Here is a 26,481-nt window from a genome sequence, read left to right on the forward strand (position 1 = left end):
GCATAAACTAAACTCTGACTGCAGATGAAGAAGCCACGCAAAATACTGGTCTGTGCTTTGTTTGGTTCCATTGAAGTATTAATATCTTGGTTATCTCTTGCCTCCAGAGAAAGCAAGTGCATGGGCTTTTTGGCATTCCTTCATTCAGCTGGTTTCACTGGGTCCATCTTAGCATCTTAGTTTAGACCACCCCTGTTGTTTAAAAATAATCTTTTTAGCTGTGGTAGCTTTGAGTCTGTGCATTTTTCTTGGCAGTTTCTTCTGCTGTTCTTTGTGTACCTGGAGAGATATGCAGGCACTGGGCTTTGACTTCTGACCCACCTTATTTATCTTAACACCATGTTTTTCAGATATGAGCCAAGGCTGCAGGGCACACAGCATGGTAGAACACCTTGAGAGAATTATACCACGGTAGCATTACTCACAAGGGAAAAATCCCAAAATCCACCACTGTGGGTCTGTAAGATATTGCTGCATCACGACTTGGCTGTCAAGAGACAGGCTGCAGTTCCTTCACATAAGCAAAACAAGCCTCACATAAACATATTCAGAAATGCACTGCCATGAGATATTTGAGAGCACAGATCTTCTGGCTTTCTGTGCTAAAATACAGTGTTTCAAGATGATTCATGAGAACGCTTGGTTTTCCTACTATCTACTGTAGACAGTCTGGTAGAATACAGACCATCCCTTTTGGCAGATAATTGCCTATCCTGATCTTTAACTCATTCAATGCAGATGCTACAATATCTAATTTCCTTTTTCTTACCGGATGGGATGTAGGTAAAGCTCCAGAGAATCATTGACTTAGACCTGCCTTACCCTCCTCCTGATCCCTCATCAGCCACATTATCTACTATACCTGCTCTGCTCAAAGAAACCTATCAGTTGTGGGGCTTACTCGGCTGCACAGCCACACTAGAATGGTTGTGTTTAATGGTGAGATAGTGAAGATTCAGCATGCATTTCTTTGGTTGGCATGCTACTTCACAGAGATCTGTTCCCATCCACCTCTTCCATCCTCTTGCTGCCCCTTCTGTTATACTGGCACAGATGTTTGTGCATCTATTGCATAAAGTGGATAAGGTGATCTGGCACACCTGAGAAATAATGCATTTTTTTCTGCAGATCAGTTCCCAGAGGTAGTCCTCAGTAGCTACGCAGGGGCTGGGCCAGGACATCACTGGAATGGTAGCAGACAGGTAGGCAGGGGAAAAGGTGGGATCTGCTTCAGCTAGCTTAGCAGCAGCACTACTGAAGGTGAAGCTTACAGAAAGCTTGGCTGATTTCAGAGCACACCACCTCACTGCTGGTTGCAAGCTCTGGTGGTGAGACCTTTTTTGGAAGCAGTGTAATGTCGGATTGACTCAGCCACCTTGCATGTTTAGGTGGTTAGGTGATGCAGCTGAGCCCATCAAATCTCTCACTGAAAGAATGTCCTGAGCCCATCTAATGCCCTATTGAAACAATGGCCCTGCCAGGAGCTGTGCATTCCCAGCCAAGTATTTCTTTTGAGTTGGCTTTGGCTCATTTGACCACAGATTTAGCTGATTCAACAGCAGGATATTTACTTCTGTTTACTGCTAGTATGTCAGCTTGCTTTATCATGCAGTCACATGAACACGAGACATCATAAAGAAAGCAGCAGGAACACACAGCTGGAAGCAAAGAACTGGAGATGGAAATGGGGAAATAACCCCTTCTGAAGGCAGGGAGCCATTCAGTGGTCTTTCCCTTATCATCTAACCACACCTTGAATGTCCTGCCATTACCTGTGGTATCAGTCATCTGGGTTGATAAGCCCCTGCAGTATCTCCTGTGATAGAACTGGACCCAAATTCTCAGAAGTTTCCCTCAGGTGTTACTCAGGCAGAAGTAAAGAGTACGTAATCACTTTAGCTAGTCCCAGACAGCTTTTTCCTGTGTTGCAAAGGAGTTGAACCCTTTCTTTGCAAGATGAGTTGGGTTGATTGTACTGATGAAGACACTTCTGATGGTAATTTGCAGGCCATTCTGGTTTATAGCTCATTTGCCCTGTACTTCAAGCTGAACCTGTTCTCTTCTGTGAAAGCTTCTTTGGAAATGTACACCTTGACATCTGGAGAGAGCATGTCTCAGCTGTGTATTTTGCATTCCACTTGTGCAGATATTAAGGGAATTTCCTTTGTGATAGCAAATACACACATTTTACTGTGGCAACTTTTTCATAAAAGACTGAGAAGTGAGACCCTCTTTCATCTTGTGGATAGTCATTCCACCACTCTCAAAGCTTTTTCCCCACAGTTCCAAAATTATGATCTTGGTATTTCTTTGCCTACTAGCAGGCATGATTTGCTGTTGTTATTACAGCTCCAGCAAATAAAGTTGCTCAAGCTCAAAACATCACTCCCTCTGCTGTTGACGGTACTTTCTTAGCAAAAGTTACTGCCCTTGCAACACAGTAAGTCAGAGGGATCACTACCCACATCTCAGTGGGTTCAGTTCACAGTCTGGCACATTAAACTGTTACTCAGATTATTGCATCCAAGGGAGACCACGACATGGGCACACATTCCTCTTTGCTGACACAGATGGTGTTATCTATTAATATGTATAATATGATTGAAATAACCAGGGAGCTGCTAAGTCCTGTGTACAGCCCCCATGAGTTAATATTTAAAATAGGGAAACAATAACTAGACATGATTTAGGGTTTAGGAACTAACTACTAGACAATGGGGCTTTATGTTTATGTCAGAAAAGGTAATGGATTGTAGTCTGGTCAATAAACCTTGAAGAACCGCTTGGAACTGAGAGGATTAGGGAAGAAGTAGGTAAAAGGTAATTCCTGCAGGGGGAGATTGGGACCACTGACTCATTGACCACCTACTCAAATGATACCACCTACTCAAAAGAAGACAATGAAGGAAGAAGTCAGAGCCTGCATGCTAATTTACATGAGAGGCGAAGAAGAAAGAACCAATCATTAAGGAAAATAACAATGAATATGTATTAGTTAAGTGTATAAATGTGAGAATTTTTGAGACAAGGGTGTGCTGTCTTGAGACAGGCACCCATTCATGTGCATCAATGAAATTAATTTGAAAATACCTCGACTCTGTGTGTTATTGGCTTGCACACCGGGTAAATGAACTCCGTTTGTGGGACAACAACGGGAAAGGACGATTGTCGCTGGAAGAGGAGAAGCCGCAAGTAGCTGGGGAGTGGTACTGTCTCACATCGCTGTCAGCGTGTGCACATGGAATAAGAGTTAAGAGTCCTTTTGGTCCGTGCAGCCATACAATTATTATCTGGAAGACCAAAAAGATGACTGCAGTAAAACTAAGGAAACTTTATGGTTTTATCTATGCTTTATATATGCATATCAGCTCTCCATTTTCATGACGTTTTGCTTCCAGTTTTCAATGCAAGCAATGCATTTTTAGAGCCCAAGGTCTCTGGCTGCTTCTTCTGCTACAACCCAATCCTGTCAAGCCACTTTTGCAGAAAAGTCTTTCTAGAAGTTTGTTTCATTTCAGTCATTCCTAGCCCCAAAATGTTAAACCCCATTAGTCAATAAGGATGTCACATCCTAAAATAATTTCTTTAGATATCTTTGTATGCATTGATTTACATCCATTTTTAAAAGGAAACTCCGGAGATCAGGGGACTGCTTATCTTACTTTTATACTCAATGAAAATGCTGAGAATTCTTAACTACAAGATATTTAAACCATGGCTTGCTCAGGGACAAGTAACTGATTAGAAAATTAACCACCCTTTAAAAATAATATCCCAATGATTTCTGATTTGTGTGACACCCTGTGAATTATTATAGGCTCTCAAATGAGTAAAGCTCTCTTCACGGAAGCAGAAACAGCTGGTGTAGCACAGACTGGTTCAGCTAAATACAGCACACTGAAAAATAGGACCGACATAGAAACCTTCCACAGATCTTCCCTTTATACAGGGGACAAGAACAGAGAGTTGCCAGTCCATGGGAGGCTGCAGAGGCAGGCAATGAGCCACTAAGGCTCAGAGCCAGCCAGTCTCCCAAAGACTTCAAGACCACTTATAGGCACATAAATATGTTGTGGAGTGCCTGAGGAACTCTGAGGGCTTCTGGCTGAGAGCTTGGTAGCTGTACATGAAAATCGGGCTTTCTCGCTATTTTGTTTCTGTGTGACTGAAAGAGGTGCCTCCCGCCCTGCCCCGCTTCCCTCAATCCTGTTTCCAGCCGTGTCGTGTCACTCTTCTCCCTCGTCCCAGCTCCGAAACGTGCAGTAAGGCATCACCTTGCTGTCTGAACCAGTCATGGCTGTTCTGCCTAGCAGAGTCGGATGAATCTCCCAGTTCACACAGACTAAGGGGCAGAAGCAAGTATCCAAGCTGTGTTCCTGGGGAGGAGCAGGACACGTGCCTCTAAGAAGCAACATGCCGTTCCGCTGACTCTGCCATCTCATATAATGTGTGCCAAGAGCACATCTTTCACTAAATTCGCTAGTTTCCCAAAGTTTCTGATTTTCAAACTACCTGTATTTTAATTTCTCTCTTTGGCATCCAAGACAAGGTTTGAATGACACCCAAGTGCAGCTGCTTCTGTAATCTTGCATCTAGTTCCACAAAAACAACTTACTGTGGGTGCTGAGCAACCCCAGCTCAGCGCCAGCCTCCCATGCGTCCGTCCACTCTGCTGTTGGCTGGACCTCACTGAGACTGTAGGTTTAAGGGTATAGAATTAAGGTTTACATGTCCACCCCGATAAAGGCAAAGCTATCCATGAATCAAAATAGCCTTTATGGGCAAGTTTTGCTTGGGCTGTGTTTGGGAAACAAATCTACTACATCTCCCTCCCTCTTTTTTTCTACCTGTAGACCAAAGTCTTATGCAAACTGCACCTGAAGAAAAGCTGAAGAAGTGAGTCTCTTGGGAACGATACTAGCTAAAAGACATTGGTACATTGTTAATCCTGATCAGAAGAATCATCTTACCACTCAGAGCTAAGTGAAATTGTGTGTTTTCAGAAATGTATCACAATTGCCTGAAGGACGATGTATGACCACCACTATTGGTTTCTCCTCTCAACTGGACTGACAAATAGGAAACCAGTTTTTGACTAACCACCACAAGAAATGCATTTAACAAGTAAACCACTTTGAATCCCAGAAAGACCTTAAGATTGCCTTTCCACTCCTTGGAGAGACGCGCTTTATTTCACAACAGTTGATGCTGTATAATAGAAGCGGCTTTTTACATTCAGCTCAGAGACAGAAACCTGAGTGGAATCAATATGCACACATGTAGATGAATTACAAGATCTTAATCAAAGCTTTTAATACGCAACTCCAGTGTATTGGAAAACAAAACCTATTCAGTCCCTCTAGTTAGTTAAACAGAAGCAGTTATTTTCTGTTAGCAACAGAAAATAAAAGTGTGCAAATGGTTTATTTTTCCCCAAAGAGTAAGGAGGATTAAAAATATTATGGGCAGAGTAAGGAAGCAGAACAAGGACTGTTTCTTTGTTAAACAGGAGACCAAAAAAAATGTCAAACTTGTCAACTATGCAGCTTCATTTCTGGAAATGCTGAGCACATGCCATTCTCCGTTAAGTACAACTGAACGGGAAGAAGTTCACACTGACAAATCTGGGCCTGCTATTCAGATGCCTAATTGTGGAGTTAAGCATCTAAACTTAGACCTTATATTTAAAAACCTGCCTATATGTATATGTGCTATATACTCCTCTCAGTTGTCTCTTAATTCACTGTCTCACTTTTTTCTTTCCTTTTTTTTTTTTAAATCACAGCCACCTCTGTTCTGTGGTCCCGGTAGCCGTGATTACTCCATGTGCTTCGCCTGATTGGAACACAGCTCCTTTAAACAAGTTTGCTTCTCAGCTTCTGCTTTGTAAGGAAGTAAAAAATACAACTGATTTCTGTGCTGAAGTCATTAAGAATTACATTCTTATGCTGTGCTTCAACCAGAGATCTCCTCCCTGCACTTCCTGGATGTGACACAGCTGTCTACGGTTCTAAAAATAATCCTGTTCTTTTCTGACACACTGCTAGCCTGCTAGTTACCCACATGGCGGTGCTGGACTTCTTGGAGCTCCTTAAATGTAACCACGTGCCTTCAAATAAAAGGCTTGTGTTCATATTCTAGTGAAGCCACTAACAAATCAGAATGTATCTTTCCAATGCTAATCTTCAAGTAACCTTTGGATCATCCCCACTACCTGCTTCTAAAGACATAATTTACTTTCATGTTTAATCTGTCCATGTCTGTTCCTGCCTTTCCATTATAAAGGCAGCATGTTGTGCCTATTAGCGCAGCTGGGAAGGCACATGCAACTCCTGTGCAGGCAAATTACCTCTTAATTCACGTTAACCTGACTCCTCCTGTATTTTAAGCAATTATTTTTTTTTTCTGGATTGGAAGGCGGTCAAGGGTTCCTAGGTAAAAAAAAAGCAACACCGGGTGAGCTCAATATATTTATGTGAGCAGTGAATACAATTTCTGCCTCGAGTCCAGAATGCCCTAAAATATGGCATAATTATACTTTATATGAAAGGGCAGACTGAAACAGGAAAGGGAGCTTTCTCATGCACCTACTAAAGGGAAATGACAAAGACTAAAGTTTGAAAGGATTAGTAACTGCCTCGCAATTAAAACAAAGAAAAGGGATCACATTTCCCCTTTCTTTAGTTCTTGTTGTACTGCAGATTGTAACTATGACCCTTTGGGCTGGGTTGAATCCCCTACAGCAGGGCTGACAGGGCACTGCAGTTACACGAGGCGATGGAGTACGTCCTACCCCCAAGGTCCGTTAGACCTTTCAGCTACTGGAGGAAGATAGGAGCACGATCCAAGTCAGTTAGATGAAAGCAGAAACAGTAACTTCAGCGAGACAAGCTCTGTAGGGAGAGGTGATGCGTTTTTGTTGGACCAGCTGATACAGTTGGAAAAAAGCAGAGCAGCTTTTGGGAGCACTAACGAAGGGGAGGCGGAACAATAGCTGCCTCCTCTCAGGAAGGTTAACCGTCGCTGCGGACTAGTCTGGCAAAGATTTTATACTGTCTGAATCCAGCTATTTATTTTTTTGCATGGCATTTCTATTTTCAATTTTTATATTATTAAAAGCTAGCTTAGACTAAATTTGTCAACTACTGCAGCACAGCAAGAATTCATACAATTCAGCTCTTGCATTCTTTGCAATACCTGCCTGGAGATAAACCCACACCTCTCCCTGCTGCTTAGCATGGGTCTTTTTGGCAAGATGTCTCTGTGTCTTAGAATAGGATTTCTCATTACCCGAGACTATATGCGCTCCTGCTGATAGTTTTTCACTTCATGTTCTTAACCTTCTGTGGCTGACATCCCAATCATCTTTGCAGCAACTGAGCTGTCAAATGGAAGCCTGAGACTGTAAGCAGAGAGAGAGCATCAGCAGGAAGAGAAAGAATTTGTATGGAGCAGAAAGCTGGTGCTTTTCTGCATCTACCTAGTTAGTACAGCAACAGAAAGACCTGCATCTTCACAGTTAGAAGAGTGAAATTCTTGTGCAAAACAAAACCTACCTTCACTGTATACCCAGTCTACCTTTCATTTATTCAACATTCTTTTTTGTTTTCTCATTAAAGAGGAAAGTTGAGTTGTGAATGGCTAACGTGAAATTTTAAGAGGAAAAAACCCGTAACACAAGCAAACACCTGCAAATCTGCAATCCAAACTCTGCTTCTTTTAAAATCCAGGTAAGACACCAGCTACGCAACTGGGAGCAAAACAGACATCTTGGGAGAAAAATCGTACTATGAAAGGTGATGTGAGAGACACTAAGGCTTGCTCTCCAAATTCCCTTAAACTGCAAGCCTCATGGTTGTTAAAAACAAGAAGATAAAAAGCTCTCTCATCTCTCAGAGTGAGCCTTCTTTTTCCCTTCCTAAGCACACTGGTCAATTTCAGGCTAGCCGTTTCTAAATCACTGCTAAATACATTAAAAGTATGCCAGTGTTTAGTAGCACAGTATTGCTGAAGAGCAAGCCCCTTCTCAGCAGCCCAACTGTATAAATACATACAGGCAGTTAACGAAATCCATCATTACCTTTTGATAGATTTTGCAGAAGATGTGACAAATTAGACATGGGTTAGACATTAGCTGTACTCCAAAATGTTATAAAAACACTCTTCTGAAGCTCCTATTATATAAGACATTATAAAAATGGGATTTTTACCTTAATACTTAAACCAGCATTGACTACCACTAATATTTTAGAAAAAGTTTAATAAAAATCTATGGGTATCCCAAACAGGGCTTTAATGTTGCTTTAGTCTGAGGCCATCACTGGGCATTCATTTCACGAAATGAAACAGAGAGAGGATACATTTCTGCTGAATTGCAGCTCTGTCTTGAAGGTAGACTTCCTGCAAGACAAACCTCCTTTTCATACATGTAACAGCAGCAAACCACCCTCCTTCAACCTCAAGCCTGAGAGAGTAGCTGTTCACCCATCAACAGGAAAACTCCTCTGGCACAGTGCCCCCAAAGCCTGCAAGAACTTAGCAAGTCATACAAAACCAGATGCACTGAGTTACCAACGTTAAAGGTAACACAAAGCTTTGAACTGAGCATCGCTTAAGTGAAGGCATACTTCCTATTCATTTGGGGAAAATTAGAAAACGTCGTGCATGTTGTTCTAAAAGTGTTTTCAGGGACAAGGCTAGCAGAGATAACTTACCACGAGTCACTCGTTTTAATCAGAGGCATCTGGATCTGCTCTAACTTTTAAATGCCACCCTCGTATCTATGCTAGCTTTTCCACTGGAACTACATCAATGGTAGTTTTTTAAAGTAAAGAATGATAATATAAGCAGCAAAGCACTCAGTAGCAGAAAAAGACCAAGGTCCATCTTGCTACCATGGTTTAGTCATATGTAGAATATGAAGTAAAATGAAAAGCAGAAAGCAAACACCAGGGTTTGTACAGTACGGCTCCAATTGCGATGGCAAATAGAGGGTGATGACTACATATTGTTAAAGATGCCAAGTCTCTGATTTCCCTTTCAGGAAAGCCAAAACTGAATGAAATACATATAATTAGCAGGAAAACATATTAAAGTGATGTAGTAAAAACTAGAATAAGCAAGTTTCCCACCAGGTAAGTATCAGTAATTTTTATAAGACTCCAATTTTACCTTGGGATTTAAAATTTCCCTCATTTGTGTCATAAATTCAGTCCCAAAACATGCAAACTCCTTGAAATATTTACACAGACAGAAATCCAAGTGGCACCATTTTGTCTTATACACACCTAGACCCCCAAAGTGTACACAATTCAAGCAGAAGATGAAAAAAGACAAGAACAACTGTTCTCCCCTGCAATAAGCAGGTGTCAAGTGATTAAAAATTTATTCCCACCCTACACACGGTATCCATAGAAACAATACATACAAAGATCTATTCATCCCATGATTACACAAGCCTCCTGGATTTAATATTTTGAACCATGTGACAAAGTTCAACATACTTTGTTTGCAAGATACAACAGGTAAATCTCAAAGGAGAGTTCTTGAACATATGAAAAAAAATCACGTCACTTAAGTGACCTCCACGACTTACACATTCCAGCAACAGACTGTATTTATAATGTATTGTTTTAATGATACTGCTAACCTTCTCTTGCAGATCTGCTCCTCTCCTTAAGGAGTCTTTTGTATTTTCAGACATGGTTGTTTTGTTCATTCTACCACTTCATATATATTTACATCAGACTCATCCCAAATATTGTTGTCATACAGGCTTCTAATTCAGTTGTTGTTTTATAACTGTAAGTGTCTTTGTGGTCTATCTACATTTTAGAAGAACTTGTGCACAGCACAAATTATTATTAATGCAAATGGCTTTCTCAGCATATGTACTGAAGGATATGCATCCAGAGATTGACTGTCTGAACACATCTTTCAGTAGTCCAGGCTGTATTTTTAAACTAATTATATAGATTTATAAAAACGTATACAAAAAATTATCCTTGAACCAGTACAATGTCTAAGACACAGTTGGTAAAGATGTAAAATTACTCAGGTATTTCTAACTCTGAAATGATATAGAGTGTTATGGTGTAAACTTAGGTTACACAGAGAAATAACTTTTTCTTAAATCAAGAACTCTGTAACAGAATAAATAATTTACAAGCTTGAGAAGATCTGCATTGTTTCCTACACAAAGACTTGTTACCTATATTGTAAAAAGCTTAGAGGAACTAAATATAATTTCCGTTGGCAGTTCTGAAACTTAAATACCTGTTTTTGTTCACATAATTCCCCTCTTTAAATCTGCTAGAGGTAGATGAAGCTAAAACGAACCCCAAAATGTAAGGATTAAGATACTGCAAATAAATTCTAACCCTGCAAATCTAGTGAACATATGTTCTCACCAGATTTACTGAAAGCAGTTATTTTCTCTTTCTTTTTTTAAATAGAACAGCACTCAACTTCTTCCTTCCATGTTGTCAAAATCGGTGCTTGATACTGTCATAAAATAATTTTCAAAGCATTCCTGAATTAGAGCAGAAGCAGGTCTCACCTCGCACTCTTCAGTCACTCTGATACCTTTCCGAGGACTGCCTGTTGAGGAAACGCTACCTAGCCAGCGCTGCCCAGACAGCCCCCGGGCCTCTCCCCAAAACAATGACAACAGACAAATCTGCAGATCCCAGCAAAAGTAACTCTTGGGGAAAGGTGCGGGAGTGAGGGAGGTGGGGCTTCAGCAGCAGAGAGAACCGGGCATCCTTCATGTCCAATACAGATGGTGACCTTTCCAAAGATTTCTCCAAAAATATTTTTAGCATGGGTGTCTGTGTGCAAGGGCTGCAAAATATTTGGTTATTACCACGAAATCAGAGATTTTATTAGGCTCACAAGTATTTACAAGATCTCATGTAAAGCCTTGGTTTTGGCATAGAGAAAATTATAAAGCAGTAACAGGATTTTCTAAAACATGAATGACTTCATTAATGTCCTGATAGACCAAAAGAAAAATTTAAGATGAACTGTTTGGATCTGATCTCCTACTTTTCTATAGCTTGGCCTGCGGCTTCAAGTTTTCCAATGTCTCCTCTAGTCTCTCTCCACCTGTAACTTTACCTACTTTCTTCAGCCAAAAACTGTCAATGTGTTGAAGCCAAACATACATAAGAAGGCATACAAGAAATAGCAATGAGCTTGGCGGCCCTTTTTAAAACTACTGAACAAAGTATGTTTCCTCTTCATCGTTCACCAGACAAAAAGGAGGAAGTTATCACTACATACCAGAACATCTGCATAAAAGTGCCTCCAAGTTTCTTCACAACAGCAATACTGGCATGATCACAAAGACAGGATTCCTTTTCTTTCTCTCTCTCTCTGTATTGTAACTGTAGCCATCATGACCTCATTTGGTATGCCAAAAATATAATTACTTCAGTACAATTTCCGCAGCAATTTGAAGTGTGCCTTTTTCTCTTTTAAGTTACCATTTAAATTTAATGGAAATGAGAGGACGGACTGAGATGGCAAAACCCCAGCATTTTACATAATTCAGTTCGTTTGGTTTAGTTACAGAATAATGATCCTGGCGGTTAAACTAAAACCATAGATCTAAATGAACGGGGCAATTTTGTGCATTCTAGAATCAATGCATATTTAAATACTTGTTTTCCTTCACAATATTATTAATCTCCAGAAACCCTTGCTTTATGGACGCTGAACCAATTTACTCTTATTGCTTTCCTGCTCGCTAAGCTTGAAGTGGGTGTAAGCTAAAATGCCCAACAATGTGCACAGAATCCCAAGGCCTTGATTAACAGACAGTGGATCCTTAAATAAGAGGCACCCTCCCAGGAGGGTGATGCAGAACTTGAAATGTCCAAACATGTTATACCTAGACATCTGTTAAGGATAACAGCAAATATCAGTATTATTTTTTGTAAAGAGAAACACTTGGCAACTTCATTAATTACATCCAACGCATGCAACGGTATGTCACACTGACTTCAACTCATGCAACTTTCCCCCACCTATGCAGCTATGACAATTAACCTCCACCTAAAGCCTTTCACCCATCGTACACTACAAACTGACATGCCAACACTTCCTCAAGGTAGCTGAAGTGTGGGTAAATATTCTTTGTAAGTATGACAGTCACATCAGTAAGTTAACCACCATTACCTATACGAACCCCGAACAAAGAAACAAAATACACTAAAACATGAACATGCTTTTCCAGCTTCATCATTTAAGATAAAGCAGGCAGGTTACCAAACAGTTTTCCCACAGTAAATCAGCCCAAATGAATGCTAATATAATTCATCTGGAAACAGGAGAAACAACTAATGGTACAAAGGATACGTGACAGGTGATGTATTTCCAATGATCCAGTAAATGGACAAGTTTACCATAAAGGCTATTATTCCAGACAGCAGTACCATTATCTGTGGATTAATGGACACAGTCAGTAATCTGACACACTTTTGGCCATTTGTAGATATATTCCAGGTTATTCATTTAGTTTCCTTTACTTCCAAATACAAAATATCAGCCAAAAAAACCATAGAGAGAACAAAAATAGAAACAGCTTCAAATCAGTACAGGCACTAGTGGTGTGTGTAAGTATCTCAGGGTATGATGTCCATAAATATATACTCATATAACCAAAAGCCTTTTCTCCTTTACTCTTAGTGAACATTTGAGAGTGATCTGGAAAACTGGGCTACTCATACACATAGAGGTTGTATTCTTTACCTTTGAGACAAAGTCTTATTTACGTTCACAACAAAAACTATTTTGGAAAAATATTCTGATTTTGTTATTGCAAATACTTGCTATCCCATTCATAAACTGTAGCGCTATGAGAAATGGCCCATTACTGAGCGGCATAATCAGCAGTGGTAAGAATATGCCACTGGCTTTTTTTTTTTGGACCCAAGGATAAAGGCAGAAATTATAGCCTTGCTGAAAATAAACTAGCAATCCTAGAGAATAACCAATGTTGGCATCCTTCCACAGAAGAGGAGTTGAGAGTGTCAAAAGTGAGCATGCTTATCTCTTTTTCTGAGTGGACAGTAAGAGCTGGAACTTGGGCACTTACATATTTTTAATTTAATACACTAGGGGAATCTTCTGGATTTTGTCAGATTTGCCTGTTGTTCAGATGCCCTCTAAACAGAAACAAGGAGGTAAACCAGTTGACAGACAGACTCCTCCAGGAGGAAAGGGGCAAACACAACAAGGGTTTTTTTTCTTTTGCACATGCCCCTCTCATCTCCTCTTAGACAATAACTATACAAAAATCTGTTTCACAAAGAAACAGATCTTACTATCAAATTCAACTACATCAATGCTGAATATTTATTTAAATAAAGTCAATAAAAGCCTTACCACAGCAGAAAGCGTCCAGGGCCCAAATATTCCCCCTTCTCCAAAGACTGGCTCGAAGAAGGGTATGATGAACAACAACATAGCTGAGGACATTGGTGCCTGATAGTACAGCAACTGCATAGAGTTTACCTGCAACTCATGTTGTTTAGCTCCTACCCACTAAAACCAAAAGAGAAAGCTGTTACGCACAAGGAAAAAAAAAACCCATAAATTGAAAACTTGAGCAAAAGCAAACTGGCTACTAACACAAAGGGAGTCTCGTGTGGACAATACTACGTAACAGATTGTTGAGCATCATCTTCTACCTTTGCCTAACCGAAGGCACATGTGTTTGTCTCTTGCAGGCACACAAGGCATGTGAGGAGAAAATCATATGCAGGGGCAGTGAAAAATGCCTGAGTGCCTAAACCTTCCTTTTCCCATTGCCTGGGGGTAAAGTATCATAGTTGAAGAAAAAGAAAAAAGTAGCAGAGCTGGGAAGAAAATGCCAGCTGCCTTCTATTCTCAAGACAAAGTCCAGATCCTGTCTATGATGGAGCCAAGCACCTTTGTCTAAGCAGAGATCTGCTTTTGCTCCCTTCTCCTTTTGCTCCACACACAAGCTAACAAAACCAGTCAACGTTTGTCTTTTGCCAGTTTACTGTGAATCTACTAGATTTCAATATTGACTGTAACTTGGATTGTCAATGTAGCATCCTTTAAGAGACAACATTAGTTATCTAGTTATGAAGACAGATGTTAAAGCCAAAAAGATGCACCTTTATATTGTACTGAAGAATGACATTTACTTTAATACTTCATAAATCACATTAATTGGTAACACGGATTCCAGCATGTAAACTTGCTAAGTTCTTTTAAAAGAAGTCACAGAAAAATTTCACTCAGGTACCATTTTTCCAGTACGCACATCGTCACTTAAAGTTATTATGCAGCACCTCTCTCCTCCTCCTGCCGCAAAACAGGACAAGAGACAATTATTTATGGTCTCGCACACTACAGGTCAAAGAGCCTCACCTCTTCAGGAGGCGCAGTACGCCCGTTACAAAGAAATGCACGGTTAAGTTGATGATGACTATCACATCAACATGACCGGGGACTCTAATTTAGGAGGCTTTTACAGCTATGGCCGATAATGAACTGGTCGTGAGCTGTTAGTACAATGTTACACAGAAAGGGCGAAGGCAGTCCTTGGATACGTGTTTTTTCAACCATAATCAGCCACAAAGGTTATACTGTGCATATGTGTTAATGCACCCTCTATAAAAACTGTGTATAGTTGAAATTGAAGAAGGATGCTGACAAAATGTCAACAGCTCAAGGATAAACCATGGGAGTAACTGAAGGACTGGCAAACGTCCTTTCTAGGGAAAGGCTCAAATGCAAGGCACTTGCTTCCGCAAGGAGAACAGCTGTGCTCTCTAGAAAACCGGCGTTTTACCGATAAAGCCATCTTCACCCTTTGAAAGTACGCTCACCACCACGTGAAAGATGACAGCCCGGCTTTTAGCAGCAAGGACGATCAATTCCTTAAACAGCGTACCAGGGGCTGCGGCGGATTATCACAGTTTGTTTTGCGGTTTTGCTTAAAATAAATAACGGCGCGTGGAGGCTTTCCTGGAAGGCAGAGCGCTCTTTAAAGGCGATTCAACCGAGAGGCAGCCGCTCCAAGACCAAACACCGCCATCTCCCCCCCCACACCCCCCCTTCCCGCCATTACCCACCACTTGGTAGAGGGAGGTCACCAGGACGCCCAAGGTGGCGAACGCCATCCCGAGGACGTTGAATTTCACGTCGTAGTAGGAGTTGAGGAAGACGCCCAGCGTGATGGGGACCTGTGGAGAGGGAAAAGGGCGCGGGGTTCGGACCGGGCTCCTCTCTGAGGCGTCGCCTCAGGGCGGGCGGGCGGGCGGAGGGAGGGAGGGAGGGAACCCCGCGCGCCCCCCCGCCTCCTCCGCCCGCCCGCCCTGAGGCGACGGCCGCCCCTCCCCGCTCCCCTCAGCCGCCTCCTCACCAGGGTGAGCTTGATACGGAGAGGGAAGGTCTTTCCGTAAGCCAGGCTCTGGATGACCACGATGACCGGCGTGGTCATGGCCTTAGCCAGCTGGTAGGTGCCGATGGTGTTGCTCTGGAGGGAGAGGTTGGTGAAGACGACGAAGCCGCAGAAGCTGAGGGCCAACGGCAGCACCTGGGAGGGTTGGAGGCTCTTGGGGGAGAAGGCGCCGAGAGCCTGGCACAGGTAAAGGCCGAGCCAGGTGATGGCGAAGTGGACCAGGGTGAGGCTGAGGTTGGGGAAACCCAGCCGCACGTACAGCCACTTGTTCAGGAAAACGATGCAGATGGAAGCCGCCAGATTCACCAGCAGTCCCGCCGCCAGACGACCCTGCGCCGGCATCCAGCCCATGGCGTCCCGCCGGGCCGGGCAGCAGCGGCTGAGGCAGCCCGCCGGCCGCCGCCGCCGCCGCCTAGCCCCGCCCACCGCCGGGACACGTGGGCCCGCGCCTTCCGGTGGCCCCGCCCCCGAGGGGCGGAGCTGCGCCGCCGCGCCCGCCGCCGGCACCGGCACCGGCACCGGCACCGGCACCGCGACCGCTGCGGGGAGCGGGCTTGGCCCGGAGCCCCTGGCAAGGAGCGTCGGAAAACGCGGCCTAAGGCCCGGAGGACAGCCGGGGGAAGGTGCAGGAGCTCTCCCCGGCCCCCCCCTCCCCGCCAGGCATCCCCCATCTCCCCGGTCCAGCGGCGGGCGGGAACACACCGGCGCTCCGAGGTATCAACCGGAGCCGGTATTTCTGTAAGCACGGACATAAAAATATACCCACGCACGGGTGTGGCACGAATCGCGTTTTGTCAGCTGTCTGGGGCACTGACTGGGCGAAGGAGCCTCACTACAGCCACGGCCTCTGCACGCTGGAGCAAAAAAGAAAAAAAAGGCAAAAAAAAAAAAAGGCAAAAAAAAAAAAGCAAAAAAAAAAAGCCAAAAAAAAAGCAAAAAAAAAAGCAAAAAAAAAGGCAAAAAAAAAAGGCAAAAAAAAAGGCAAAAAAAAGGCAAAAAAAAAAGGCAAAAAAAAAGGCAAAAAAAAAGGACAAAAAAAAAAGGCAAAAAAAAAAAGGCAAAAGCAGCTGAACGCGTGTTTACACCCATAGAGCGGGCCAGAACAGGGTTTCTAAGTCAATTGCAAGATCTGAAACTGGGGAGTTTCAAGGTACGATCGCCTTTCCTGCAGTTCTGGATCACGTCAGCGTTTCAGCAGCTACAGGCTGGCCCCTGCGAGCCCCGAAGCGAGCCCTTCCTTCTCTCTTCTGAAGGGCTGGCGGTAGCCCAACACCTTCGCTCCTCCGGTGACGTTCCTCTCCTCCAGCCCCCTGCGTCCGCTTTCCTCTCCCCTGCCTTCCACATACATCCTCCCCGCAGCCTTGCTTTCCTCTCTGCTGTTCCCTTGCACGTTCTCCTCCTGCCCAGTAATGTTTCCAGGCTACGGGCAGCTCTTTGGCATGGAGCAAAGAGATGAAGGTTCATACAATCGCCGTATTTACATAACGACATTTTAGATTAGAATGAACAAACCTTTTCTATTTGTGAAGCACTTTTATTAGAAAAAAAAAAAAATTATGAAAAAGGGTATATAACAAATATAATCTCTGAAGTTGGTCGGAATTTTTCAAGTTGAAACTGAATCCTGAGGGTTGTTCCCCCCCCACCAAAGAACAGAACAGTTTGTCTGAGTCATGGTTTTGTTCTTTTTTATAACCAGAATGTCCATGTTCAGAAGTCTTTGCAAGTATCTACATGAAATCCTAGGACTGAATTTCATATCCCAAAGGATCAAGATCCTGGTCCAAAAGCATCAGAGAAGATTCCCTCAGCTTCTGTAGAAGCTTCCGGAGTTCTTCTTTTGAAAATACCTAAGAAAAATAAAATTAAAAATAATGAAGTTATATTTATTTGCAATGAACAGCACTGATATCAAAGTAAATGGTGGTTAATTAAGTTGTAATTTTTTTTTCCCCCTTTCTTTCTATTGAAGACAGTGTGAACATCTGACATTTCAGAAAGGCATTTAGTAAAGGACTGGAAGCTAGTAGTAGTAGTATCCAAAACCTGAAGATAGTCTCAAGATAGCTCTGTCTCATAACCACTACAGAGATTATTGCTAAACAGCCAAATTTAATTCTCCTGTTATTGCTGGCAGAGATCTTAGGCCAATCCAGGCAAATGCATCACAGTGTTTTTCTTGGCCTTGATGTTTCTTTTCAGATGTCTAATCCTTAGGCCTTTTTTTTTTGGGGGTGGGGTGGGGTGGGGTGGGAGTGTTGTGGTTTAGGTGTGGGGGGGTTGGTTGAGTTTGGGGTTTTTTTAAGTGATAAAGTTTTTTGGGGTTGTTTTTCAGGCTTGTGGAAGAAAAGAAGGTTAGGTAAACCCAAGTGCTCCAAAACAAAACCTGCTTATACAATGTTCTGAAATGTAATGGAAATAAAAAAAGAATCAATTACAATTCTACAGTTCAACTTAGAATCGTTTAGGTTGGAAAAGACCTTTAAGATCATCGAGTCCAACTATTAAACTTAATTCAATTCAATAGCCCCCATCCAAAAATTAGTAACTGCACTACTTGGAAGAACTGCTTGTCAGAAGACTGGCATCATCTTCAGGGTTTCAAAGTTAACTCTCTGATTCCTTAAGTCAGCATACAAGGAAGCCCTTTATTACTGCAGTGAATGGCAAGAGATAAAGAAACTTATGATGTTAAGGAACATATGGCGTCTTCCTCTCTATATAGAAGCTTCTTCCACAGTCAACCCACAGAGCTTTTAAATGGAAGCTAAGCTGCCTGCAGCTCTCACTAACTCACCGTATAAAGCTTGTGTCGTTCAGAAGCGACCATGTCAGCCAGTCGCAGGCACTCCTGATACTGTCCAGTACTGTGTAACACTGTGTGCAGTAAAAAGCACATCATTGGCAGACACAGCTTGCGCAGCAAAATCATCTGGTGCGTTCGTTCAGGGTCATCCTCGGCATCCTTACGATAGCAAAATAACGTATTAGTATTATGAACGTCTACCTTTAAAAGGCAACTCAGCATAACCACATAATTAGTAGCGTCAGAGGCAAAAAACTGGACTAACCAGCCTGGACTGGACTGCCAGAGCTGATTTGTACAGTAATCGAAGGGGAAGCAATCTGTAACTGGTCACAGCAAGGCCAGAGTGAATTAAGCAGAAGCACATCAAACTAAAGGTGACAAAGGTACAACTGAGGACAATCCATGCTTTGTGGTCTGCGCCATGATATAAAAATTCATTTTACCTCTCTAACATCAACCATCCATCCTCCATCAACAAACAGCAACACATTGTACATTTTCTCTTTCACATCAGCTGTAAGAGCATCCAAGAGGCCTTTCCAAATACCATAATCCATCTGGCAAAGAAATAAAAAATAAACTACTGCAGAACAGGATAATTTCCAAGGCTATTTTAAGACAGACTCTTCACCTAGCATGCAACAGCCAGCGCAGCTCCAATTCAAATTAGAATCTTCAGCCAATGGCTAAAACTTAAAAGCCTGCTGCTAACAGCTATTTCCATCCTTGCTTAATTCCCTGTCCAGAGCGTCAGACAGGCTGTTCGGAAGCAAAGCCACCAGAGGAAGATAATTTTAAACAATTATTCTGCCATGCTTATAAAACACATACTTGTATTAACTGAATACAGTATATTCATACTGGCTAGACATGCAAAAAGAACTTTTGGCAAAACAAACAAAATGGCAGCATCTTTTAGAAAAGAAAATGTGACAAATACAAGAATAAAAAAGAGTTAATAGCAAAATCAAGTACTCAGAGTTATTAATAACACTGACAATCAACACATTACAATGAATATTTATTACTACTTGAAAATATTATATGTAAAGCTGAGTCATACAAAAAAAACCCCAACACACGAGAATTTATTGTGCAGTGGCATTACTATTCTACTGTTTCATACTCCCCCAATATAAAACCAGAATAATTTATAATAGAGTTCTTAAGCAATATGAATTAGCAGTCTTCTACTCCGTTTCATTAAACTAAGACCACCTCCTAGGCAAGAATGTACATGTTCATAGTAAATAACTTGAACTTTTACATACCTCATACTTCTTTTCTTTATGTTCATGGGCCACTTTTTCAGTGAAACTTGCTTGTGGTAACAAAGAAGGCTTCTGTGGAGCTGAGTTCATGTGTTTAAACCATTCGTTAAAGGTTTCGTGGGCTTCCTGGATTGCATTGGAAACAGTCTTTTGACTTACATAATTACAAGAATGTCATTAAATGCACAGATATAGTGCATCCAGGAATCAGAAGTTAGATCAAATGGACAAAACTTGAAGTTTCACCACCAAGGCAAAGCCACCATTATTTCTAAGTAATAACTTGGAATACAGCATATCTGAAACTCACCAAATATGCCCGAATACATAAATGTTCCCGTATAGCATTGTCATCTTCAGCTGGAAGCGGAGTATCCATTCCCTGTTCTTCCCATTGGTTATATATTTCTGCTATAGAGTCTTGGGGAATCTTCACGAACACATCTTTTGCAGCTTCATGTTTCTTGGATGCTATGAGAACATGAACTGAGTATCAACAGCTTTGCAATTTCCATACTTTATTTTTATAAAAACTGACAAACCAATGCTTTTTAATAGACTAGGTTCAAAGTTATATCAAGTGTAATGCCAAGAGCCAACAAGAACAAAAACAACATTTAAAAGGTCAACAGTATTTGCGAAATTCAGTACCCAAGAACTTCCTCATGATTGCATTGCTTTGCTTAAGTGCTTCCGCCCTCTGTGCAGGATCAAATACAAGCCAATCAATTACATCTATTTTCAGCCGATCCGCCTGTAAAAAACAACATATAGACTCACTAACATTTCAAGCATACAGCTGATGGTAGACAGGTTAAATCTGGTCAATGAAATACACAAGTTTCTAGAGATATTTGGATAGCATTACGACATACTAACAAGGATAGCTTTATTCACAACTTTAGTATCAAAAGCTTAGAAAACAATCTCTGCAACCTAGAATAATTAAAAAATCCATTTCTAAGTATTCGCAAGATATTCAGACCAATGGATGAACATCAGGTCTCAAAAATTTTTATGGACTACCATGTGTCTTCCTCAAACTTTAATATGAATACACTGTACAAACATGATTTATGGAGCCCTTGCTATAATCTTCAGGGGTGCCATCAACCTGCAACCAGTTTTCCAACTCTTGCATTAGATAAACTACCTATTTGGCTTAGAGTTTAAACTTTGTACTGAACAGCAAAAAAATTGCCACAAGTTTGTAAACTATCAGTTGCTTTCTAAAGAGTACTTTGAACGCAAGCTATTAACAGTACCTCACTGTCACTGAAGTACTGAGTTGGATCCAACCAACACTCAATAGTGATGACAAGGAAACTGTCAGTAAAGGCAATCTGTCATAGCTAGAATACGTCACTTGAGCATGTGATAAGGTACATCTGAGATCCAGAGTATTAATCCTCATAATTCTTAGAAGCTACAATAATACCCTGCTCTCAGCTACAACAGATTTTGGTATAGTAATTTCATGGGCTTTATCTCCACTTACTGTTTGCATACAGACATGCTGCTGAGCAACATACACCACAGCCCAGAATATGAAGGAGATGTAGAAACAGAGTTATGAATTCGTGCAATTCAGCTCCTCACTTGGTCACATGGAAAGTACACTTCCCTCACAGGATTTTTCAAGGCAATTTCCACCATTGTTGAAAGAGAAATATGGATCATATACAGTAAAAGACTCTGTAGTTGATTGCAAACTGGAATACCTGCCCTACGAAGTACACTTACCTCTGTTGTGCCCATATCTAACATATGGTCATGGTGACTGAATTCACCAGCATCCTTCTTGCGGATGTTTTCAACAACAGTTTTTGTTATGGTTGCAACATCCAGACCTGGGTTAAAAGAGAACTATGTAAGAGCGATCATGAATTCAAACTTGCCACAAAATGAATTTCAGACTCCAATTGTTGATCTTATTCCTTACTATCAGTAACTCTCATCAGTCTGTTCACACTCACATTGTCGGACTAAATTATAAGCTTTTGAGATACGTAATTTATTGCAGGTATTTTAGAAGAATGATATTTGAGATAACAGAGAACACCAGACATGGGAAAAAGAATAAGACAACTAACAAGTTTTTCAGTCTGTGCTGGGGACCAGCATATAGATGTATTTGCTAAGACCACTGATTCCTACAAATCTGATGGCAAGACTATGATTTGACAGGAATGTACCAGGAAAAGCTCAGAATAGTTCTTTTACAGATGCTGAAGCAGGATGGGGTTTTTTTTTTGAAACCTTAGCCAAGTTTTTAAAAGAAAACAACTAAAAAATGATCGAAGAAAAGTCAGACACTGAAGTCTGCAGTAAATCTATCTCTTTGTGAATTTTGAGTGGCACAGAGGCATTGTCAAACAATGGACAGTGTGCTGCTTCACTGTAGTCCCTTTTAGTTTGATGTGTGGGCCTGGAAGCAAGCTTACGATTAATGCAAGCAACCCACCGTGGCTAAGAAAGAGCACTATAAATAGGACCAAAAAAATCAAGATACTCATAACCTTCCTAAATCCCCAAACAGGTTTGTATTTTTATAATTTGTTTTCTGAAATAATATGATCATGTCAAGCTTCAGAGCTTCAGCTTGAGGCAGGCAGCTGGCATTTACTTCCTGCTGTGTTTGGACATAATCCAGAAGCAAAAGTGATATTTAGTTTAATTCAGAGAAAGAATTGCGATTCCAGGTTAGTTAAAAACCACAATATAGCTACTTGAAGAAGTGATCAGCAAATTAATTTTATTTAATTGAAAAATGAAGAGACACAGGAAGGAAACATTATCATCTTCATAGCTAGGTCTTATTAAAAGCTACTGAAACACAAAATAATCCAGCATATAAAATGGTAACTGGAATATCAGTATATCTCACCTGCATCTTTTGCTAATTCAAGGCAGTGGTGGCGTTGATCACTTTCAATAACATCTTCAAGAAATAAAGCATACTGAGCAACAGCTAGCTCTGGGGGCAAGTGGCTAACATAAAATGCTATTAAATCTGTGTGCTTCTCAGATACCATCCGCTGCAGAATAAGAAGCAAATATTTAGAAAAACATACTATATTCCTCTGTGTAAACACATGTAAAAACATGTTTTATGTAAAAACATCAATGTGTAAGAGATTTCTGATTATTTTCTTCTGACAGAGGAAGATTCCACTTCTCAGCTCCTAAACAAGGATCAATAAAACTGTCTCTTATTCAAGCACTGCTGACAGAAACTCTGCATATTAGGCAAGCTTCCATGTATCTCTTCTCAAGAGACCATTAACTGCGTCACAGCTCTTTCCATCCTGTAACCTTAAGTCTTCTTTTCTTCCCCCTTTATGTTTAAATTACACTAGAGAAAGCAAACTATATTTTTGAAAGCTTACCTGAATGTAGGTCTTTAGGACTTCAACAGAAACTTCCTCCTTATTGCAAACAAATAAAAATTCAGTTTTAAATCAGATAATGTGGCACAAGAAAAAAAAGATACTTTACAGGGTATCACTATTACACAGACACAAGGTTATTTGCTTATCCTTGCTTCAGTTAATTTACACATTCAAACAGGCTCAGCTGGAAGAACTGTTCCTCTTGGAGAGCGATTAAAAAAATAAGTCTTCTGATTCAAAGATTTAGTGTTCCAAGGATTTTCTTTTTCAGCAACTGGATAATACAGTTTTTGGTCTAACTGCAAAGTTACTTTTAAATTTTTTTTCAAATATTTCCATTTTACCTTTTTTTTTAAATTAATAAATAAAATGTCAGGTGAACAGATGACTATTGCAGTATGCTACACGCACTGTTGTATTATAGAAAGTTCTAATCTTCTTCTGTACAGGTAATAAATATCACCTGGCTCATCTGTAATAGCCTACACTAAACAACCAAAGCACCTGAGACTGCTTTAGCTACGACTCAAGTGTTTGTTACTGTGAAGAACTATCATTTTAGTTTTGTATGTGTAAATGAAATTAGAGATCTTCATCTATGAATTGTACTCAAACATCAAATAAGGAACATCATAAAAGCTTGCACAACTGCCTCTTCCCTCTGAGGTCTACTGAGGGTTGATCGAGTAATCTTCCAGTAAATTCACCTACTCCAAAATTGTAGAGGCAGTAATCAACAGTTGCTTGCAATCCTACAATGGAATTTATGTAGGAAATTGCACCTTCTTTGTCTCCTCTGTTAAACGTATGCTAATGACTAGAGTCTTACCATACTTTAGCTTAAAGACCTACTCTAGCAAATTTTGAGTCTGGCTAAAAAATGTGTATGTATACACACACACACACACACACGTTCCTCTTAATTAGCTAAATCTTAACTGCCTTCAAAATAAATTTTAACAAGGGAATGAAGCAATGATTAGAGGCATGAAAAAACATAACTCAGAGCTGTATTTAAATCATCTAATGAAAACACACATTTGTCTTTTGCCAAAATAGGTTACATTCAGAAACATATTTGATACATAAGTGCTTCTAAATTTTAAAATAGTAGAAAAGGAGACCTTCTAATTACTTGTGATTGCCTCAGAAAAGAGTAATTACAGCTGTGTGACCCATCTGCATATTTAGCATAAATAGGCTAGGTAGCTATACTTAGTATATATTTTGAGAAAATATGAAAGTTTCAGCTAGTACCAATTACCTCAAGCAAAAACATTTATGAGCTTAGAGCAATAGGTACAATTCCAAGGACTCTGTATAAGATCGGTTCATATTCAAAGCATCTTGGCTGCTATGAATAATCCTAACATTGACGTTTGAGTCAGGTCCTTCTCAATAAAGGGCTTATAAGTAGGATCCACCATCCTCAAAAAATAATTTTCAAGCTGAACTGGAGGGGAGGAGGATGCTCGTTTCTAATTTTGACTGTTGTACTTAGGCTCCAAGATCAACAAATATACTATTTAAGCATGCAGCTCCTCATCAGCCTGGTAGCAATTTACCGTCATTGTATGTAGTTTATATATTTACACACAAGCCTTTCTACTTCAAAGACTAGCTATTGCTATGACAACAATTCAACTACAAGTGAACTTACCTTAGTCTGCAGACCCAAAGTGCGGAAAAACAGAATAAGATGTGTCATGAAACGAAGGAGGTGTCCTGGGAGCACACTTCTGTCTTTGGAAAGCCATCTGCTGAATTCTTCCATCAAACCTAGAGCCACCAAGGAAAAGTTGATATTAGCCATATCACGGGGAAAAAACACCTCAGAAATATTTCAAAATTATTCATTTATTCAACAAATGTAATATAGCCTCAAAAGACAAACAAAACAGAGCAGCAACAGTTTTGGAAACATTTAGCAGTTTCGCTGAAATATCTGCCATATGTATTTTGTCATTTCTCAGAAAAGTTACAGCAACAGTCTTACATATATTCTGACACATTTACACGATTTCATGACTTCTTTGAAAACTACCTTGTATGTCAAACTGCAGAAAGTCCCTACAGTTCTTGATTAAAGAAGCAGCTTAGGTTTTAGGTGGAGCTTGCCTACTGTGTGCCTCTAAAATCCATTCACACATAAGTTTCTGGAAAGGTCACTAGAAATAATGCAGTCAGTTGACATTTAAAAATTACTCAGAGAAAAGCTCACCATCCACATCTCCCAGTATAATGAATTTCTGAATCACATGATAGTGTTCTTGATTCTCCTCTATAACCCTCTGGGGAAAGAAAAAGAAAGTTCAAACTTTGAATAAAATCTTATAGCATAATGTATAAAGAAAGCAAACTTATAAATAAAGCAAAGGTTCCTCCTTAGGGAAAAAAGCTATCCTATTTCAAAGGGTATTCTGCATAAAGAGCAGGAGAAAAGGCACTTGCTAGCTCAATGTCAAATTACAAGAATATCGACAAACTGAAAGAAAGAACCAGAATATAGATCTGTGGAGTTAATACTTTCATGGAAGAGACCCAAGACTAAGGGCTTTTTGCTCTGAAGAGGAGAACAAATAACAATGTTCCAGAGAATAGATTCTACAAAGTCACAGAAGAAACAACAATGTGTATAAATCCTTAAAGAAAAGGCTTACGACCTTACTTGGGGAGGAGATTTTTTTTTCCGGTAGAGGAATTAAATGCATGAAACGCAATTCAAATGCACCTGTAAAGTTGCTATATGGTGAGGACTGCACTAGAAAGGCAAAGGCAGCTGGGTGTATCTGTGCCTGACTGCATCAATCTGTAAGCTGTCTTTCAACATGTCTTTGTCTTAGCAATATGATAAATGCTATATGTCTATTTCATCAAATAACAGTAAGTGCAGTTTCAATTTAATGTTTACAAAAATTAACATATAAGTTATATACTCCATCTTAAATTAATTAAGCACCCTGGGTGTTGAAAGTAACAAAAAAACACAGGTTAAGCAAATATGCCTTTAGATTTTGAAAGGCCTGTTTTGAAATATGCACACAAACCTCCTATAAAGAAAACTGAAACCTCCTACAAAGAAACAGTATGTAATCTATCTTTGCACATTTTATCAAAGCATTAAATATTTGATTTACTCTGTCTGCTTTGTATGTCTGACAACACTTGACAGTCAGCTGTTTCTTTAGCACACCCCGCTAGTTTGGCAGACATGAGGCAAGACAAAACCTGTATCTTTTTTCATCATTAAAAGGTGGCAGCATATAGAAAAATCTATTTGAATTGAGAAATTACACATTACAGAGGTAGAAAACCTAGAATAAATCAGTCACTGTGCAATTTGACCATTTCGTTAAATAGTGTAGTAAAAGCAGAACCTAGGGAATAGTAAAAAACAGTAAACAGTGAGAAGAAAGACTGTAGTTAACATGTACCTTTTTGTCTGTTGCCTGAAGTTCTTCAAAAACTTTTTCTGAAGTCCAGCTTCAAAGTAGGAGAGAAAAGGCAAAAAACATTACCTTGAATATTCCAAACAGATCATACAGGATCCTTTGTTGAGTGTAGGAGCAT

The 26,481-nt window shown here is 40.5% G+C and overlaps 3 protein-coding genes across 4 annotated transcripts in view; all 3 read right to left on the reverse strand.

The window, feature by feature from the left end:
* The window catches only part of MDM2 (MDM2 proto-oncogene), a 114,308-nt gene that overhangs the window by 28,259 nt on the left and 59,568 nt on the right, over positions 1–26,481 (reverse strand). The window lies entirely within an intron of this gene.
* On the reverse strand, positions 9,346–15,870 carry SLC35E3 (solute carrier family 35 member E3). Its single transcript, XM_069773676.1, has 5 exons — positions 15,401–15,870; positions 15,111–15,221; positions 13,390–13,548; positions 12,361–12,443; positions 9,346–11,893 (listed from the first exon to the last, which is right to left on the reverse strand). The coding sequence occupies exons 1-5, from the start codon at positions 15,788–15,790 to the stop codon at positions 11,707–11,709; spliced, it is 930 nt and encodes a 309-aa protein (XP_069629777.1). The 5' UTR covers positions 15,791–15,870; the 3' UTR covers positions 9,346–11,706.
* The window catches only part of NUP107 (nucleoporin 107), a 31,343-nt gene continuing 21,939 nt past the window's right edge, over positions 17,078–26,481 (reverse strand). For both annotated transcript variants that reach the window (XM_069773693.1, XM_069773692.1), the window contains 12 exons: positions 26,346–26,394; positions 25,133–25,202; positions 24,572–24,690; positions 22,909–22,947; positions 22,407–22,557; positions 21,263–21,369; positions 20,171–20,273; positions 19,830–19,990; positions 19,520–19,645; positions 18,692–18,805; positions 18,237–18,404; positions 17,078–17,289 (listed from right to left, as the gene is read on the reverse strand). In XM_069773693.1, the coding sequence (XP_069629794.1) occupies positions 17,182–17,289; positions 18,237–18,404; positions 18,692–18,805; positions 19,520–19,645; positions 19,830–19,990; positions 20,171–20,273; positions 21,263–21,369; positions 22,407–22,557; positions 22,909–22,947; positions 24,572–24,690; positions 25,133–25,202; positions 26,346–26,394 (1,315 nt within the window). In that variant the 3' untranslated portion in view covers positions 17,078–17,181. The remainder of the gene's footprint in view (positions 17,290–18,236; positions 18,405–18,691; positions 18,806–19,519; positions 19,646–19,829; positions 19,991–20,170; positions 20,274–21,262; positions 21,370–22,406; positions 22,558–22,908; positions 22,948–24,571; positions 24,691–25,132; positions 25,203–26,345; positions 26,395–26,481) is intronic.

Source organism: Haliaeetus albicilla, chromosome 28 (genome assembly GCF_947461875.1).
Source record: "Haliaeetus albicilla chromosome 28, bHalAlb1.1, whole genome shotgun sequence".
Lineage (NCBI taxonomy): Eukaryota > Metazoa > Chordata > Aves > Accipitriformes > Accipitridae > Haliaeetus > Haliaeetus albicilla.

Excerpts from the sequence above, each read along its gene's own strand:
- SLC35E3 (XM_069773676.1), bottom strand. The coding sequence starts at position 15,790 with ATGGGCTGGATGCCGGCGCAGGGTCGTCTGGCGGCGGGACTGCTGGTG. Across the intron at positions 12,444-13,389 it reads CCTGGACGCTTTCTGCTGTG|ATAATGGTACTGCTGTCTGG; the intron begins GTAAGGCTTTTA and ends ATTAATCCACAG. Across the intron at positions 11,894-12,360 it reads GGAAATACATCACCTGTCAC|GTATAACATGTTTGGACATT; the intron begins GTATCCTTTGTA and ends ACAGATGTCTAG.